General features: G+C 42.6%; 1 protein-coding gene across 1 annotated transcript in view; it reads right to left on the bottom strand.

The window, feature by feature from the left end:
* Window positions 1–19,616, bottom strand: part of tnmd (tenomodulin) — a 107,064-nt gene that overhangs the window by 25,388 nt on the left and 62,060 nt on the right. The window contains exons 3-4 of the mRNA XM_036127437.1: window positions 17,001–17,141; window positions 1,969–2,076 (exon numbers count right to left, since the gene is read on the bottom strand). Coding sequence (XP_035983330.1) covers window positions 1,969–2,076; window positions 17,001–17,141 — 249 coding nt within the window. The remainder of the gene's footprint in view (window positions 1–1,968; window positions 2,077–17,000; window positions 17,142–19,616) is intronic.

Raw genomic sequence — 19,616 nt, 5'->3', positions numbered from 1 at the left:
TCTTGGTTACCCTACATCGATGATCAGATCTCTGATGAGCAGAAGACTTGATTAGAGCTATATTTGATTAGTACTGAAAATTGGTTCATGTCTTACTTTAAAAAAAATTACCTCACTCTTCATGCATTCCTCTGTGAGACTCTCATTTAAAAAGTGTAAAGCACACGGAGATGTCATGTAGCTTCTAAAAGGCACCACAGCACATCTGGTCGACTAACAAGCATCGCATAGACAGGCCGTGATAAACGCTAGAAACACCATGTGGCTGGAAAACGACACAATTGTCTCTTGTGGAATCTGTGAATTAGGTGTGGGACTCCAATTAAATGCTTTAGATAATGAAAACAACTTCTTTCATTGAGTTCCGAGTTTGTCATATGCTACAAATCATTCTTTATATATCTTTGTTTTTCTTCTCGAATTTACTGCTGCGTCTAACAATACAATCCACAGAGCAGGGATCCAACTCAAGTCCTATGGGGCTGGTGGCTTGTAGGCTTAGATGTGTTCCTGCTCCAAAATAGACGATTCAAATGGCCGAATTACCTTTTCACCTCGCTCTACACACCTGCAAATGAACCACTAATTTTAGGTAGATGTGTTGAATCAGGGCAACAACTGCAACATGCAGGACACCAACCCTTGAGGACTTTGGACAACATTGCCTGAGGAATTTCCTTCAAGGTCTTTAAAAAAAAAGAGCATTTGTTTCCATTTGCATGAGTAAATTAGGTGTACGTTGATCTGAACACCTCCTCTACCAAAAATATTGAATGTTTAAAAAAGAAGGTAATCTGTAATTGGGTCCTTTTTTGAAATAAATTAACAGATAAGTTAGCAATAAGTAAATCTGATTGGTAAAAGTTAAGGCATGCCTAGGCAACATAATCGGGAATCCCGGCTAGCTCCTTGCTTTCCAAAGGCAAGGTGGCACCAGTAAGCTCAAATTAAAGTGGAACACAACTTAGAAAGCCTTTTGAATTATTACTTTTATTAAATATAAGGGTGTCCATTAATACTGGTATGAGCCCAAGTCACTTTGCTGTCTTTTCATGCTCCTCTCTGGAGCTACGAATTGAGCCAATTAGGCTTCCCAGTACACAAAAGAAGACAGAGATGGCACGGACATATGGTGCTGCCTGGGCAATTAGTAGCTGTAAACGTGGATCAGACAATATGAAGATGAGAGGAACGGAAAAAAAAACAGTGCTTTTTGGTGTAACAGCTTGTGTTCTTAAAGTTAAAAACTAAAGCTGGACTGACAATTGGCTTTCTTTTTTTTTTTTTCTTTTTTAAGATAAAGCGGTGAGTGGGGAGCGTGAGATATTTGCCAGCCACTTCTTCTTAGCTGAAATCTGAAATGTAAATGAGAGCATGCTTGGAGTTGAGACGCTGAGAAAGGGATTTTCTCCTTGAACATGTGGCCCACTCGCTGAATTTTACTGTGACACTGAAAAATGGGAATTTTGATTGACTGAATTTTTCCCTCTCCTTGTTCTGAAGTTCACATTCAACTTTAAGAAGCCAGATAACTAAAATGAATCAACCCTAAACTTGGAGAAGGGGAGCCTTGTGAATTCTACAAAGAAAAGCGTTGCTTAAAAATACCATTTTAATGGTTTACCTCACACTCAGACCTCTCCAGCAACCCTTCCCCCTTTAGGCTATTTGGGTAGAGCCTTTGGAGGAGATGATTAAAAATTAATGTTGGCTCAAGATTGACAGCAAGCACTATTTGATGTGAGCCACAAAGAGGCAGAGGGTTTGTGGTTAGCTTTCTGGCAGTTTCATAGGCACCACAAACCTCTGCTTATTCCTCACTGAGAGGGAAGGGGAGATAGGACGGGATGGACAGACTGAGGATTTGAGCTCAGCTCTGGTTATCTCCTGACAATATACATGGCAGCCTCCTGCAGGACTGTAAAGATTGCAACGGTGCATATAGGAGAGGGTGAAGGCATACTGTACCAGCATCTCTGTGCCCTCAGCCTCCACCTCGGCCACCGTGGGTAGCTTCTTCATTTGGGTCCTGATGTAGCACCTCTGATGTTCGGCAAACCGTATCCCAGTGATCCCCTTTTGAAAAGGAAAGAGAAATGAAGAGACACTCAGAAATTCAGATATATGTATCATTCATCCGGCCGTCTGTGATGTGGATGTGCCGTAAGAACTGGGGCGTTCGTTTTAAAACACTGCTTTTTACTGACAGCCAAAGTTGTTAAAGTTAAACCTAATGAGTGAGAAGAGGTGTGTTTTGAACTCCTTTTTCTTATATAAAATTGATGACTGCCTGGACTTTCACAACGCTGCGCTTGCTTCAAAGCTGGATGAAGTAAAAAAAAAAAAAGAAAAGAAAAAAAAACGCAGGGGGTGTTCCACTGTGGCTGCATTATACTTCATGGCAGGATATATATCACACAGGAGAGCCGAGTGACATTGTTGAGAATGAAGTGTTTTCTACAAAGAGTGCTCCCATTGAATTAGCCAGTCATAGGTCCCTGTCACTCTCTTAATCTGTGCAGTCGAGTGTGGAGACGCTCTCTTCAGCTCCGGTGATGATCCTCCACTGTGTGGACCGTGGCTCCATTCAGTCTGACACACACCGCCTCAAAAGGCAAAGCAGATCTGTTGATTTTTCCCTCACCGCTATTATGTGTTAATCTAAGATATTCACCCAGAATAAGGCTGAAAGACTTTCTGGGGCTCATTCTGTATCCATTTTAATTTTCTTTTTTCTTTTTCATTCTTTTTGCAGAGCACGGCGTCTCTTTCAGCTTCCTGTATTAGAACAGACGGCTTGATCTACATCTGAGATTGCCGCTTTAAAAATTGTATGAAATTAAATTTGCATGAACCGGAGCACAATGATGGTCTTGATTCAATCTAAATTTAATTACAGTAACGCATACCTGTTATGACATCTCCCTATGAATCTGTTAACTTGACCATGTGGCTATAATTTCAACCTTTTTACAAAAATGTGTGCAGCACCGTCACTCTGAAAACTAGATACCAGCTGTAGGAGACACGGAACAAAGTGATGGCTGCCATAATCCTCTGCAAGTGATTTTTATCTCTGCAGGAAAAAGGATGGAGCAATAATGGTCCCAAGCAGGAAAGCATGATGTTTATGCCGGGCTTTATTGTGATGAGCCTGGAGTCTTTGTTTAATTTGGGTCGGCTGTGTTGGTGAGCTGCAGCAGAAGGAAAGAGGGCAACGTTGCAATGAGATACAATGATTACCGGGCTTGGTCAAGCAGAAAATGAAGAAAGACACATTAACACAGAGAAGAGAAATGGAAAAGTGATTTCAATTTAATAGACGGTGCTGAAATATTTGCATGTGCATGCTCCGAGCCTTTGACATATTACTGCCTTTCTGAGATATCCAGTTCAAATCACAGCTAAAATGGTGTCAGCAGGTATAAGTTCGGTGGCAAAATATAATATTCCTAAAATGCAAACAAATTTATTGCCACACCAGTAAAAAGGTAAAACTTTGTACACTAAACGAAAAAAAAACCCAAACATTTTAATTTGAACATATTTATTCAGGACTATAAAAATATCACAGTTAAGAAATTATTGCTTTCAACACAATTATTGGGTTTCCTGGCAACCCTGTTCAAATAAATTTAACTGAATTATTTTGTTTGAATTCAAACTTTACTTCCTCCAAGGTGATAAGAGTTTCAACAAATTTCTAATTAAGTAACCCATTGTTTTCTGTTTCCATGGGGAATAAATATGACAAGGCACAAAAGCCCATTTCACTTAGCCTCTGGCCAGTAGGGTGGACGAGCAGCCATATTAATCTTGCTCCCATGCACATTAAAAAGAACAAAGGGGAGATAAAAGTCTCTGGTGCTCGTTGTTGGAGAGCTGGAAGAGAGAATGGTATCATGGAGTCACCAGGTCTCCATATGTGGAGAAAGAAAATGTTCTTCGTATAAAGAGAGTTAGTTGTCAAAAACAACACGGAGGCTCCTCCAAAGGTGCAGTTTATTGTAATGACTTGGGACTGTTTGTTTGTGTTTTTGGGACTAATTGATCTCCCCCCAATTCTTTTTTTTTTTTTTTTTTTTTTTTTTTTTTTTTTTTTTTTTTTTTTTTTTTTTTTTTTTTTTTTTTCCCAGTGTCCTGTCTAGCAATGTGGCAATAAAAATTGATATCTTAATGCCAAATAGAGCTCGACAGATTTTACTTTCACAAGTGGAGCAAACAGCTTTCGCCATAATGCTCCGCTTGATTTGTGCGTGTAAATAGCTTTATTGTGATTCCTGCAGGGAGAATTTCAAATTATATGGACACTACAATGGGAAAGTAGGAGAGTAAAAGAAAAACAAGAAGAGAAAAAAAAAAGAGAAAGAAGAGGTGAAAGAAAGAAGAGATAAAAGGAAGAGAATGATAAAACTTCCTCTGTCTGCTCCATCACCTGGAAAGAGACACAAAAAGAAGAGCACAACCAACAGACATAAAGCAACAGATACAATCGTGTAACACCTTGATACCATTGCTAAATCATATGTATTATTATTTAAGCTGACATGTGTAATGTGATGCCTAAAAAAAAAAGTAAAAGAAAGTAAATAAATTATAGCCTTTCTATATATAAGTGAACATTTAATACCTGGGACCCAGCACCTGTGGGAGATTGTGAGAGTGCACTAATTTAGGTGAAAATTATCCAGAAGGAAATGGCTTGATAGTGATTGTGGAGAACCGAAGACCCACCTTCCCCGAGCACAGAGGCAGGGGTCAGGGAACCCATAACCCCGGACTCCCAAAGGGGCCCTCAAAGCAGTGCGCCCGAGAGGGGCCTTCACAGGAAATCTGCAACCCCCCCCTGAGGAAAGAGGAGAGACGACCCCGAGGAAATCCCCCAGCCACCGCAATGCCGACGCCCTCAAGAGCCGCGGGGACGAGCCCGTGGGCTCCGCCGGCAGCCGGTCGCGCTGAAGTGGTCCTGGCCATGGGCCCTGGGGGCCAGAGGCCCCAGGGGCGCCCCGCCCCCGCGGCAGGGGCCCCGGCCGCCCCCCGGGGGGCCAGGCCCCGCGAAGCCACCACCGGGAATGGGCCGGCGCCCACCCGGGAACCCGCCCCAAACCCGAGGACCGTCAACGCGCCAGGGGGTCAAGGCGCCTGCCATCGCAGCGGAGGAGGGCAGGACGTGGGGGGAAGGGCTCCGCACCTAGCGGAGACTTGAGATGATCTTGGGAGAGGGAGCGGACCGAACCCAAACCTGGGAAAAAAAAACACACTCATTCACACCATCCCTCCCTTGTGCCCCACTCGCCACACACAGACACCAAAAAAATAAATAAAAAAAAAAAAGACGCTTTACACACATTCCCACATAGCATTCACATCCAATAATCCCAAGTGGGGGGGGGGTCACCACAATTCAACAATACGACTGCCTGTGCCCGACCCCCGGCCCCGCCCCCGGACCAGGCGCCCCCCGGACCAGGCCCCCCAAAGAGGGGGGGCCGACACGACCCGTACGGGCCATCCGACCAGAGCCCCCCATCACCCACTATATACCTAATAAACCCCCTCCCACCCCGACCTTACCCTAGCCACCCCTGCCCCCCATCCCTTCCTGGGGAGAGCAGAGGCGTCAGCCCCAGATCCGGTAAGCCGCCGGCCAGCCGCAACAGCCCCCCGCCAAGACCCCGTACCCAGTGGCCCGCACCTCCTCCAGGCCCCAGACTCCGTGCCGCGATCGGAGATCGGGGGTGTGCAAAAGACCCCCGATCCTCCCTACGCCCGCTCAGATGTTGTGTTGTTGCATGTTGTTCTCAGGTGTGTTTAAAACTGGGAGCACCGAAGGGGGTGCACGGCACAGCCCACCCCCCCTCCGGAAGGGAGCTGGTGCCAGCGCCCCCCCTCCAAGCAACTACCCAGAAGAACCCTCAATGTCTAAATGCGAGAGGGGGTGAAGGGAGCCGCCCGGGGCGAGGCTCACACAACATAAGCCCCCCCCCAGACGTCTTCCCCCCACCCCCCCCATATCGTGGCCTACATGGATGTGCGTTGTGAAAATGTTTGGAGTGAAAGTGTCTAAAATGCATGATAAAATTGGGGAGAGGGGCGTCACCAAAAGGTGGCAACCTCCAGTAACGCCCTCTCCCCAAGGACCTACATGTGTGGCGGCGTGATGGAGCAGGCAGAGGGAGGAGTCCGGGGATGGGGAGCAAAGGACTGGGGAGCCAACCCAGGGAGCCAGCTCCCCTACTGACTCCAAAAGGCACCCCCGCTCCCCGAAAGCCCCACCCGGAGAAAGGGGCCCCTCCAGCGGCACCACCATAGCCCGGGGGCCGGGGAGAGGCCGCAGGGCTCGCCAGCCAACCACCCACCAGGACCAACACCTCTACCTCCCCCAGCCCACCCCCCATGCTAACCCCCCCCAAAAAAAATAAAAATAAATAATAATAATAATAATAAAAAATTATTAATAATAATAATAATAATAATAATAATAATAATAATAATATATAATTAAATAAATTAATTAATAAGATGGGGGGCCCTGGCCAGCCAGCCCGCAAGAGCCATCCCAAACCCCACCCCCCAGGTGAGACCCGCACCGGGAGACTACACGGACCAGGACCGGGACAGGGGGCCGGACACAAGCCCCCCAGAACGTCCACCAACCCCCCCCCCCCCCCCCCACACCACCCGTAGATTTAAACCCTCCCCAACACTAACATTCAAACATCTCACCATACATTCGACACTAGACATCCAGGCTGGGTAAGTCACTACTCCCCCTCCCTCCCCTCCCCCCACTAGCAGAATGCCAACCCAAAGAAGGGGAAGAGCATCTGCCCTGAGATGTTAATGACCATGCCCCCCTACCAGCTCAACAGGCCCTGAGGACCCCCAGCGCACCAGAGGCCCCGTGCAGGGGCGGACACCCGGGCGCCCGCCGGCCCAGACCCCAAGCGGCACACCCCCCGGAACCGGAACCCCCGAGGCCCCGCCGGGGCCCCCGCCCGAGGGCGGCGCGCCCCAGGGACCCCAGGCCCCCAGACCCACCCAGGACCCACCCAGCGACAGCACAGCTACCAGGTCAGTAACCCACGTCCGTCCCCGCATAGCTCCCCAAGAGCGCCGCAAGCGGTGCTGTGGGCCACCCGTAGGCCTCCCAAGCTCCTCCCATATGGGGGCAACAGACCCTGGAGTCAGACCCACCAAGCGCCCCACTCCAAGTGCCCCCAGAGTCCCAGGAACCCCTCCACCCAGCCACTGCGCCCTGCAGGAAGCAACCCACCGCCCCCCATTCCATTAAGTGATAGTGCTAATCAAAGGAGCCCAAAGAGATCGAACAGATGTGGATGCAGATGCTGTCTCAAGATTAATATGATCCAACAAAAGATCTCTATATTGATTGATACTGAGATTCTCCTTACTTTTCCAATTCATGAGGATAGTTTTCTTTGCGATACATAGTGCAGTGAAAACCATGTAAACTATTTTATTCCCCAGAGGGCTTTCCTCAAAATTACCAAGCAAGCAAACTGATGGGGAAGGTGTAATTTTACAGCTCAAGCACTTTGATAAGTCATTACATATCTGTGTCCAGAACCTCTGGACTGGTGTGCATAACCATAACGCATGAAAATAATTATCAGGATGATTGCCTATGCAGTGAGGACAGATATTAGATTGTGCCAGACCCATCTTGAATAATCTTTGTCCTCAATTCTCCCCCCAATTCAAGCTCCTCTCAGCCACCACTCAATCACATTAGCTCCACCTGCTGCTGCCACTAATCATCCTCTAGTCATCACACCTGGTTCAGTGCCTATTTCTACCTGCCTCACTCACCACTCCCTTCCAGAAAGTCTCTTCTTGTCTCGCTGCCTGCATGTGTTTCCCCAGAAAATGTTTCCACACCTATCCAGGAATCTCTTTGGAAGGTGTTGGAACCCCGAGCTGTAAACACTGGGGAGTTTGAAGCACAAACGTCCCCCTCTGTTTAGTGATGGGTTCTTTCACCCCTCTTTCAAACCATCTATTCTTATTAATTTCTACTGAAGCCTTTCTATTTTTCTCATAAACGTGTATGCGGTTTGCTTCCTGCAACTCTTAGCCATGTTCAAAGTATACGGTGTGAGCAGCAGAGCTACAACGAACAGCTAACACCAAAGCTAACTGCTATGCTAACCGCTAAGCTAATTGAATACATAAACACTGGAAGTGCGCATGCGCACCCAGCAAGCAGACACTAAAAAGGAACGTGCACGCGAGGGTTGCCAACTCGGCACCTGTAGAATACGGGAGAGCTTCGGCGGGGAAGTTGGGTTGGCCTCTTTGCCTGCTTTGATGTAACTTCCTTATGTTGGTCTATGAAAGTAAGGCGAGGGGTTGTATGGTTGTGTGTACAAATTGCAGGCTGCAGTCAAAATACAGAAAAATGAGTGTCAAATTGGGGACACTTAAATTTGGCTTGAAAAACGGTACATTATGTCTAGTACGGGTTAGGGTTAGACAACTCTAGTGCACGCACACTGGCATTACATGAGCGGGTCAGAGTGATTGGCATGTGGGACAACCAATACATAAGGTGATACCCCCTGGACATGAGGGACAGAGGAGGGTGAGGGCAGAACCAAAACTCTGATAAATCCGTCATTCGGACCGAATGGCAGGGATTGGTCAGAGTTTTTACGGGCCTGCAGCTTTCACAGAGATTAAATTTTTTAACCTCCTTTTTCTGAATACATAATGTATTAACTATTTTCAGGATGGAAGGACCATTTCCCCCATTATAACAAAGTGTTTCTGAACAGGATTTCTAACTATTGCTTTAAAGGTTGTATTTTTTTAGCTTGAGAATCCTTATTTGGCCGGTGAATATAGTTTCTTTGATCTTATAAGAAATGATGCATCAAATATACGTAAACTTGACCACACTTTCTAGGTTTGCTATTTTTCGTTGTTACGTTTATACCATCTCCCAATCCCCAGATGTTGCCCTCAATCATGGACATCCTGGCAGGACGACACGTTTCTGTAGGCCATCCTCGCCATCATCAGTAGAGCTCCTGGCAGTCATGAATTTATTTTAAAAATGCTCCAAAGAAATTTCAAATGGAAGAATGCTGGAGGCAGGTTTTGATGGGCCAGTTTCATTTGCAGCAAAAGGAGGAGGCACAAGTGCACATAGCTGAAGAAAAGAGGTTAGATTTCTTTTAAATTCCCCTTTGACCAATATATGCTCACAGCTAAAGGCTATCTGAGCGAAGATGAATACAGAAAACCTACATAACCACCTTTAAGATGCAGTTGCAGTTGTACCATTTACAAAGGGCGAGATCAGAAGTTTTAATCTTGAGTTTTTTACAGATAAATGAACGTTTAACCCCCCCCCCCCAAAAAAAAGAAAAAGAACAAAATATTTTAACAAGAATACTTCTTATTAAGATTGGCCGAGCTTACCGGTTTTTCTCATAGCATCTGTGTTGATTTATTGCAGCTGGCTACCTCATACTTTAGGCTAGATGCCATTTGAAGGTAGGATGCCAAAACTGATTACTGACAGCTTCTGCAGCATGAACGGAGCCAAATATTCCCATATCTTTGCAGAGAGGTGGCAGCACTCATGTCTGAGGGTTATGTCTGAGCTGCCTGGTCAACAACAGCCAGGTGGTAAATGAAAGAAAAACACTGCTCACTCTTGCTCAACATGTACTGGTGCAATATATGGTTCAAAGAAAGAAGCCCTGTTTTTGCTTTCACAGAGCAAAGACATAATTTTGTCCAAATGTAACACTGCTAATGTACATGGCTATCTCCTAATATTACAATACAAAAGACATTTCATCTGCGTCTCTGCTGTTGTGTAGGATTCACAGGCGTTGGCTCCAGACCTGCTCTAATTAATATTTTAGACCATCATGGTAACAGCATGAAAACATTTTCTGGAGCCAGTCAATTCTCATAACTAGTCCTATATATGCAGTGGTTGTCCATCAACAGCAATCTCTTTCCAAACTTTGAGCATGTTTGCACTCACTGGGCACTTTATTATGTATATTTCTTTAATTGCTTGTTAATAGCCAATTACATGACATCAGCCGAATCTATTTAAGTATCTAGATGACCTGTTTAGCTTCAGGATGGGGAAGTGACGTTGAATGTGGCATAGCTGTTGGTGTCAGGAAGGGTGTTCTCTTTCAGAAACTCTAAATCTGCTGGTGTTTTCATTCCAAACCATCTTGGGCTCAAAGAATGGTCGGAAAAGAGAAAATATTCATTGATTGGACAGAAAGGCCTCATTGATGTTTAGGAAAATAGGCAGACTGGTACAAAATGATAAAAACAGTGGCTCAAATAACCTCTTGTCACAACCAATGTATGCTGTATATCTCGTGTCAGCTAAGAACATGAAACTGAGGTTAAAGTTTGTACAGGCTCACCAAACTGGACGATAACAAATTGGGAACATGTTGCCTTGCCTGATATGCTTCGACTTTGGCCATTACTTTCAGATAGGGACAGAAGTTTCCGAAAAGAATGGATCCAGCTTGCCATTTTTTTACTGGTTCAGGATGGTGGCAGTGGTAAATTAGTGTTAAGTGTGTTTCCTTGGCACACTTTAGGTTGCTTAGCATCACTTAAAGGCGACCTATTATGAAAAATTCCCCTTTTGCACTATTTGGGTCCAGTTTTTCACTCCCTTTTAAACATGCATGGGGCCTTTTTTAAAAGAAACAACATGCATACCACTTACTGAATAATAAATCAGTAAAAAAAATTATAGTGTGTGGTTTCTAACATTGAAACTGCTGATTCAACTTCATTTTTATCCTTTTGTAGAGTTTGTAACAAAATGTTTTTTAGTAAAATCAAACCACAACATTTGGAGAATGACCGACTCTTTTTGTATTTGGTATATTTTCTATATTGCTTTTGTTTCCAGCTTTGTTAGATTAAATATTAATCTTATGTGCATTGCTTTTTTTTTTTTTTTTTTTTTTTTTACATATAGCAAGAGATCTTTTGTAATCTTTATGTCTGGAAAAAGAGACTTTTTTTTTTAAGGAGAGAGGAAAGCTTTTCTACGTCAAGGTGAAATTTCACAGCAGAAATACCAAAGCATTTGTTAAATCATCCAGCAGGTCTCTGGCACTCCAGTGGAAGGTTTGATTTTCCTCTCTGGCAATCCTACAAGCTGTTTTGATTTATTGGTCTAACACTTTAAAACTGTTATTCATGCTGACTTCCACTGCCTAATTACATTACAAACTGAGGAAATGACCCCTGAAAACACTTTGCTGTCCTCTTATAGTCTTCTCCAGCTTTGTGGACTTAAATTACTTTCATTTTCATAATGCTAGGGTGCTGCTTGCTGATTGCTGTAACGAGGTTTGAGGAGTCCGATATTTATAAAGCTTTAAATTGCCGTCACCCGGCCTTCTGTAATGATGACTAAGTAACTTATACACCTAACAAGCTAATCAAGACCGGATCTAAAACTTATCTGGGAGCTTAAAGGTGTACAAAGGTTTGTATAATGCTTGTTTTATTATATCATTAAATAAGTTGCTCGGAGTTTTAAAAGTCATAATGCATTTTGGAATTATATTCTTTATAAATCATTTTATTTTCCCCTCAAAAGTCCCAGATATTTTAGGCAGTAGTACCCAAATGTTTTATCTAAAGTCAATATGTGCGTAAAAACAAAACATTTCAGCCTCAGCATATAAGAAGTTTTCCACATGACAAGGTCAACCTGGGATCAGATGTAAAGCTTAGGGTGGCAATATTTAGTGAATTACCCAAATATAAAGCTACAGTAGAGGTCTGGTATGATGTAACGTTCTGGTACATAAAACAGAGTTAGGCTAAAGGCATAAGGTCTCCTTACTTAGACACCAACAATTTTGATTTTAAGTGTTTTGGTTTTCATACCTATTTCACCTTTTGCAGTGAGATCACGTTGCAAAGGAAGTTTGATGGAGGTAACTATACACCACATATATGGGTTAGACAGTTATGCATGCTGCTCTATAAGATGTTTTATTCTTTAGTTTCAATGTCACACAGAGGTTTTCTTTTGCATTCATTATTTTTTTGTTATCTCAGTTAAGATAGTAAACACAGTAAAATGAATACAATAAATATTGTTTTTCCATCTTTTGTGTTTCACAGGAGTCACTTTGGTCTCATTGCAGTGGGTGATTAATGAAGCAACACAACAGCAACTCTACTCAAGTGGCAAAGACCATTGCACCATTTTCACTAGTCGAGGTGCTAACAGAATGTTTTTAGCTTTACCAATGTCTTAGAGGACCACGGAAATTGAAACAAACCCAGGTGTAAATTAAGTCTCCTCTTATGGAGAAGCTGGTGGTTGTTAGAAGAACAAACCTCTACAGGAAGCGAGAAAAGTAATTTCAAACTCATTGTAAGCCATTGCTCAAAAGACGAGAGATTGTTTCTGAAACTATTTATGGATTTTCACACAATAAGTTTTCCAAAGCTGAAAACATTGTTATCCAACCATAACCCTCAGCTGCAACATGTTATAAAATTATTCATCCACAAATTGCTCCATCCAAAATCATAGAAATAATATTGAAAAACTGATGTGACAGGCTGGTCCTGTCGCATCAGCTTGAGGTGAGTGTGAACCTGCTTTCATCTGTGAAAATAACAGGACATCAGTGCCAAACCTGCCAATTCTGGTGTTTTCTGGCAAATACCAGTGGAGCTCCACGGTGCCAGGCAGCGATCACAGGGCCTACTAAAGGACGTTGAGCCCCCCTCATGGCGTCTGTTTCGAATAGTGTGATAAGATAAGAATTCTTTATTGACCCGCAATGGAGAAATTCAAGTGTGACAGTGGCAAGACACAGACAGCTACACACAATTATTAGCAATTATTGTGAAAAAAGAAGAAAAAAATAACAAACTAGACTAATTTAAAAAAAACAACACTCTAAAGAAACAACAACAATAGAAGATAAAAACGTAAATGAAAGAGTAGATATTGCACAAAGCAGTAGAAAAAAAACCTCTTGCCTATTTACGATAATATAATATGTAATATGCATGATGGTGCAGTAGCATCCCAACACAGCTAAGGCGTGCACATGCTACCTTAGCATCTAGGTAAAAGTTTAAACGATTAATAATCGGATCAGCACCTGTACAACCATTAGGATGATGTAAACAATTATTGAATCTGTTGTGAGCAGCACAGATTATAGAGTCTAACTGCAGCTAGGGGGAACAACCTGCAGACACGCTCCTTAGAGCATCTGGGTTTCAGCAGTCTGTCACTGAAAGAGCTCTTCAGCTCTACAACAGCTCCAGGCATGGCGTGGGAGACATTGTCCATGATGTTATTTTTCTTACAATCCTTTTGTCTCCCACCACCTGCACTGGATCCAGGGGGCATCCCAGGACAGAGCTGGCCCTCCTAATGAGCTTGTCCAGCCACTTCCTCTCAGCTACAGATAAGCTGCTGCTCCAACAGACCATAGAAGATGGCTGATGTCACTACAGAGTTAAAGAAGGTCTTCAGGAGCAACCCATGCTCTCGGTTAAACTTCTGGAATATTGACCTCAGCCTCCCCAGCAGGTAAAGTCTGCTCTGACCTTTCTTGTAAAGAGTTCAGTTTATTGTTCAGGTACCAAGGTACTTATAAGAGTCCACTATCTCAACATCTGGCCTCTGGCAATGCATTCATGGCAGTGGCCCACTGGAAGTCACTTTTTTGGGTTCTGGTCATACTCATCCTGGTCCTTCTTGCACAAAGGAGCTGATACTGGTCTCGCTGATGGGTTAAGGACCTCCAACTGCCCTGTCCAGCTTTCATAGAGTAACAACGAGTCTCCTAGAACCTGGTCCATGCTCTTGAGACTGTGTTAAACACAGCAAACCTGGCAATGGCATATATTGGTGTGCCATCCTGGTGGAGATGGACTGCCAGTGCAAGCTCTGTAGGCTCCAGGTGTCGCCTCATGCTACCAGCAGTGACGCTGACCCTGGTAAAATGCAAAACTACTGAAAAGCAGTCAAAAAAAGATGACGAGAGAAAAATGTTCACCTGTTTAGCCATTTGTGGTTTTGGGGTTGTCTTATTGTTTAGTGCACCTGTTGTCCAATTCATTAACACCACAATAGCCGACACTGATAAACACTGATTAAAAACTGTTCTTTTAATTTTCTGAAGCAGTGTACTAAATTCTGTTTCCAAAGATTCAAAAATAGCTGTATCAATGCGTCATTTCCTTGGACCTAAACCATACCTAGTTTAAAACTAAAGATCCAGTTTTCTCAAAACCACAAAAGCAGCGAAATGGTTATTTTTGCTTCATTGATTTACAACATAGTTTTTGGTTCTCAGTAACTCAAATTGGATAAACTGTTTGATATCTAAGACAGTGATATCAATGAAATAACAATCTATTTAAAATTAAATTTTGAAATTTTGATTCTAGATTTTGGAAACAATGCATATTAATATAAACCATGTAAAAAAAAAAAGTTCACACTTGATTTTTTATTTTGTTGTATGTACCAGACCTGGAAAATGGTGAAAATAAATGTCTTAAAATAAATGTCCCTAAAAATAGTAGTTCTTAAATCCTGCCAAGCCGTCATGTCTAAAGTTGTGTAATTAGTTTTATAACTAATGCTAATTTTAGTTTTATCATCTTTTTTTGCGTAAACTTTTGACAGCAACATCAATGCAAAAAATATTTTTGTTTCAATCTTTGTTGAAGGTTTTGGGATGTTTGATGATTGCAGCCTATTTTGGTGGGTGAAGGAGCACCATAAGTGTAATTTTACTTATGTGGCAACAAAAATCATTGCATTTATTTCATAAGCTGATAAATTAACTTTAGCCAAGTCAACGATGAGAACATTAACATTAAACAGAAAATATTCTTGATAAACAAGCAACAATATCGCCACTTTTGCTTAGCGGGCGACAAGCCAGAAAAACAGCAGTACAGTGGTGCTATCTAGTGACGCTTTCACTTACCTGCCACTTCAGTCTCCTCACTCACTCTTCTGCATACCTGGTCCTTTCTGGACTTGGACTAATAATAACGGGTTGAGTCATACAACTCAGGCTGACTGCAGACCGTGACTATCAGCTTTTATTCAATGTTGAATGAAGATCGCTTCGTCACTGCTGCAGTCATTCACTCCACATCAAAGCCGCATCCAGTTCTTGATTGGTTGTTGCGATGCGACAAGACTCAAAGGTTCAGATTTTTCAACTCCAGCCACTGTCGCTCCACAGCCATTGCAGGTGTCGTGTCGCCACATTTGGTGCATTCACTCAGTTGATAGTGACGGTCTGTGGTCGGCCTGAGTCGATGATTCAACAAATTATTAACACCGACACAAGCCCAGAAAGGACCAGGACCAGAGTGAGTGAGGAGACTGGAGGGGAAGGTAAGTGAAAGCGTCACTACATAGCGCCATTGTAATACTGTATTTCTGGCTTGTCGCCCGCAAGGTGAACTGCCGGCGACATGTTAGGCGAACGACAGCACACAAAACTGGCACCATTGTTGCCGGATTCACGTTTGGTGTGAAACAGTTCGATATGCCGACCTCATTTAGAAAACACTTCCTTCATGTGGACTTTACACCACCTTTTCCCCTTTATCTCTGAGACTCTGAGATTTAAAGAAACTAATGTTTCGACAATATTGGTTCATATGCGGACAAGAAAAGTCAGATTGATTGCAGCGGTACAGAAATTAACGAGACAAAACTTTCTCAAGTTGTCTTCTTTCCATAGCTACGCTAAATGTAATGGTTCACATCCCCAGGGGAATAATAGTTTCATTTTCCACTTCTCTCAACAGCTCCCAGGTTTGATTGAGTTCATGTTTGAAGGTGCTTTGGTCCTGATAACAAACAAGGATATTCACTTTTTCTCATCTTAAAAAAAATCAATTCTAACATAATTGCTCAAGCACAAACTACCTGCACAATATTGCAAGTTTTGTCCCTTCTTCTCTTCCAGTGAGGCTTGAATCACTGTGTGCAGTCAGTTGTTACTTTCATTCTTACGCGGTGGAGCACCGGATCACACAAACCTCCTCAGCAGATGTGCTTCACCCACAGGAAGTGGGACAACACCGAGCAGATGTGTTTATGCATGTTTCCGATTTATTCGCACAGACGAACATTCATTGCTCTTATTGGCGTGGAAGAGGGAGACTTCAGAGGTTAAATCTGTCCTTCGCCGTGTTGCTTTTCACCAGTGATTCATTTTCCCCTCACAAAGACTATTGTAACAAAAACAATAACCGCTCAGTGTGGGGTTTTTTTTTTTGTTCGGGATGAAGTGCATCCTGTAACGTTCAGCCTCGCAACCCCAACATTTCACAGTAAATAATGGAGTCAGAGTAAGAGCATTCATTACCCAGTCAAGCTGTGTGCTCCTTTCTCCTAGGTGCAGAATGTGGAACATCTTGCACACTCGAGCAGGATTTGGGAATGAAAGGTAAGTTAATGAGTTTTACTGCAGACAAAATTGCAGTTGAAAAAAAGTGTGAGAAACACATAGAGAGGGGCTTCTTAATGGTGTTTGTCTTTGTACTGTGAAGAAGTTGCTGTACAGAATTAGTGGGTAGAAAGCACTTTTTTTTAGTAAGACTGATTGTTCTTTCCAGGCTGTTGAATGCACATAAATCTCGACTTCTGCTGCTGCTTTAGCATCAATTACTGATGTGTACGTACATTACAAAAATAAAAGAAAGCCATGTTAAATCCCTGTACGAACCCATTGGAGCAAATTATTTACTTTCCCATTATTTCTGTGGTTTGTCAAACATTCTTTTCTATCTAAAGGGAACAAAAACAGATTTAGAGAAACAGATAAAAGCTGCTTTTCAGCTCTTTGAGAGGAGCACCACATGAACACCATGACCGTTTCTCTTCTGAAGAGAAGATATAATTGTAGTGTCAATTTTAAGGGTCAGGTCGATATAGACTTATTTAACCTTTTACTTACATTCTTAAAGTCGTGCACCTCCACAACCTCCTTACTCCCGTTTCCCATTCTGAAGATCTCGGTGAGGTCAACTGGGTCAATCTCCATCACACTGTTCGTCTCCACACCGTCTACCACAGCTTTGTACTCATGGTCATATACCTGCAATGACATGAATAACCAGCAAAACTCATCATGCAATAGCTCAGGTCATGAAAGAGATGGAAAAATCAGAGTATTTTCTATTTTTTTATGTTGGAGATCAGCTACAGCGTCTGTAGCTTCAGGCTTTAACAACACTGCTCTGCCAGCATCTCAGATATTTAATTCAACCAGGTCTGGATCTCACCGACAGCTGTTCTCTGAATGGAAAAAAAAATTATCTTCATGATAGAATCTTAATATAGGATTAAAAATCTGCTCATGACTGTCTTTGTCTAATTCGAACAAATAAAAATAAACTGTGACAAAATAATTGTAAGCAAAATGGCGAGTAACATAGTTGACGTCCTTGAAAAACAAACCCATGGAAAACAGCTGGCGTCCCCAAAATGTCAGAGCCAAAAATTTTCTGAAATGCAAAAGTAGCTCATATTAAATGAAAAGGCTAGTATACTGTGCTGTGAATAGTATTATTTAATCCCTTGTCCATTTTTATTTTTGTCACACTCAAATATTTCAGATCATCAAATAAATTTAAAATATCACTCAAAGATGACCCGTTTTTTTTCCCCTATTAAACGGCCTGCTTAAGGTCACACCAATCGGATTTGAATGCAGACTTTGACTAGGCCCATCTAAAATTGTGTACACAAACCTGAAATTTGACCACGGTTTTAGTCTCTCACGACATAAAGACTTTAAGTATAAATACACAAAGTTAAGAGGAAACAAAATAAAGGATAAAAGGAGCAGTATGTACAAAAACGAAGTACAAAGAAGCGTAGTACTGAGGAGCCATCTTGAATCATACTTGGGACCTCTTGGATGAGTTGCTCATTTGCTCTTAAAGTGATTCTGGTTGCCTACTGTCACCACTGTTTTTCTGTCTGGCATCACTGTATAATATTTGCTACTGTATTTGAAACATATTGTGGTAAATTTGAATCAAAGACATCTTTTATTGGTACATGTTGCTGCACAGTTTCGTCAGCCTTCATATTTGTGGGTGGGGCTAAAACTGCCTGTTTTTGCACTCGATGTTAAGGTGGAGAGGCTGTGTTACTGACTGTGTTGCTCTCAGGGTCTATTTGAAAATGAGGATTTAAATAATTGGTGCAAAGGAACCTTGAAATAACTTAAAAATATAAAAATAATAAAAAGATTTGAATTGAAAATTACTAAATTCAAATCAGCAAATTTGGTTTTTATATTGTCAGAAATGTAATAAATTATTGCCAAATTTGTCAATAATTAATGGATGTGTTAGAACATTTGTTACAAGATTTAATTGTAATTACGCTCTACGCTTCTCCAGGAGTGAATGCTGCTTGTCGGGACGTTGAAGCAATCAACTGGTTCCCTTATATAGGACATTTTTGACCAATCTGTATAATATGATTGATTTTGACTTTGCAAAGTGCCTCGAGATGACATGTTTAATGAATTGGCGCTATATAAATAAAATTGAATTGAATTGAATTGAATTATCACATATGAACTATAATTCAGTCAGGTGTCTGGGCTCTCCCTTAGAGATATGATGAGGAGCTCAGTCATCCGGGAAGACTCAGAGTAGAGCCACTGCTCCTCCACATTTAGAGGAGCCAGTTGAGGTGGCTCGGGCATCTGGTTAGGATGCCTCCTGGACGCCTCCCTGGTGAGGTGGTCCGGCCACGTCCCACCAGGAGGAGACCCAGAGGGAGACCCAGGACACGCTGGAGGGACTATGTCTCTCGGCTGGCCTGGGAACGCCTTAGGGTTCCCCCGGAGGAGCTGGCCCAAGTGGCAGGGGAGAGGGACATCTCTCTACTAAGGCTGCTACCCGCGACTCGATCCCAGACAAGCGGAAGAAAAGAACAAGAATTATTATAATTCTTTGTATTTTATTCCATGGTCATATTTTCTGCACTTGATAATTTGAAAACTCAACCAAACTTCCTTTGACACACTGTTAAGTCATAAATCCAGCATACATGGCCTAGGTGGGTTCACTGTAGACTTTTCTAGGTTTTCTCTGGATATCTCTGGCCCTTAAAGTGTGGAGCCAAAGCGGGGACCACAGTGGAACCACAGTGTGCAGCCATGCAACGCGGGTTTGGGTTGTGTGAAAGCTAATGTAAAGAAACAAATGCTTTACTTGCAACATTAGCATAACATTTTCATTTGGCTCCGTCATGCATCTCAATTGCCTCCTGAGACAAAATGAAAACAACTGATTTATGGCAACATTTCTATGGCAGTGTTGTGCATTCATAGCCCGAGAATCATTGAATCATTTGTTCAGTGTAAATCGAACTTTTAATTAAAAATGTAGACTTTTATTGTAAAACCACATAATTCTATAGCGGTCTCAAGGCACTGACTCTGTTTCATGCTTTTATCATCTGGTTCCAGAGGCACATCTCTATTACTATGCTATCCAGTTCCAACTACTTAGCAAATAAAAATCATAATTTTGAGGATCCTTATACTATA

The sequence above is a fragment of the Fundulus heteroclitus genome, chromosome 23 (genome assembly GCF_011125445.2).
Source record: "Fundulus heteroclitus isolate FHET01 chromosome 23, MU-UCD_Fhet_4.1, whole genome shotgun sequence".
In the NCBI taxonomy this organism is placed as follows: Eukaryota; Metazoa; Chordata; class Actinopteri; order Cyprinodontiformes; family Fundulidae; genus Fundulus; species Fundulus heteroclitus.
This window is presented reverse-complemented; position numbering and strand designations above follow the sequence as displayed.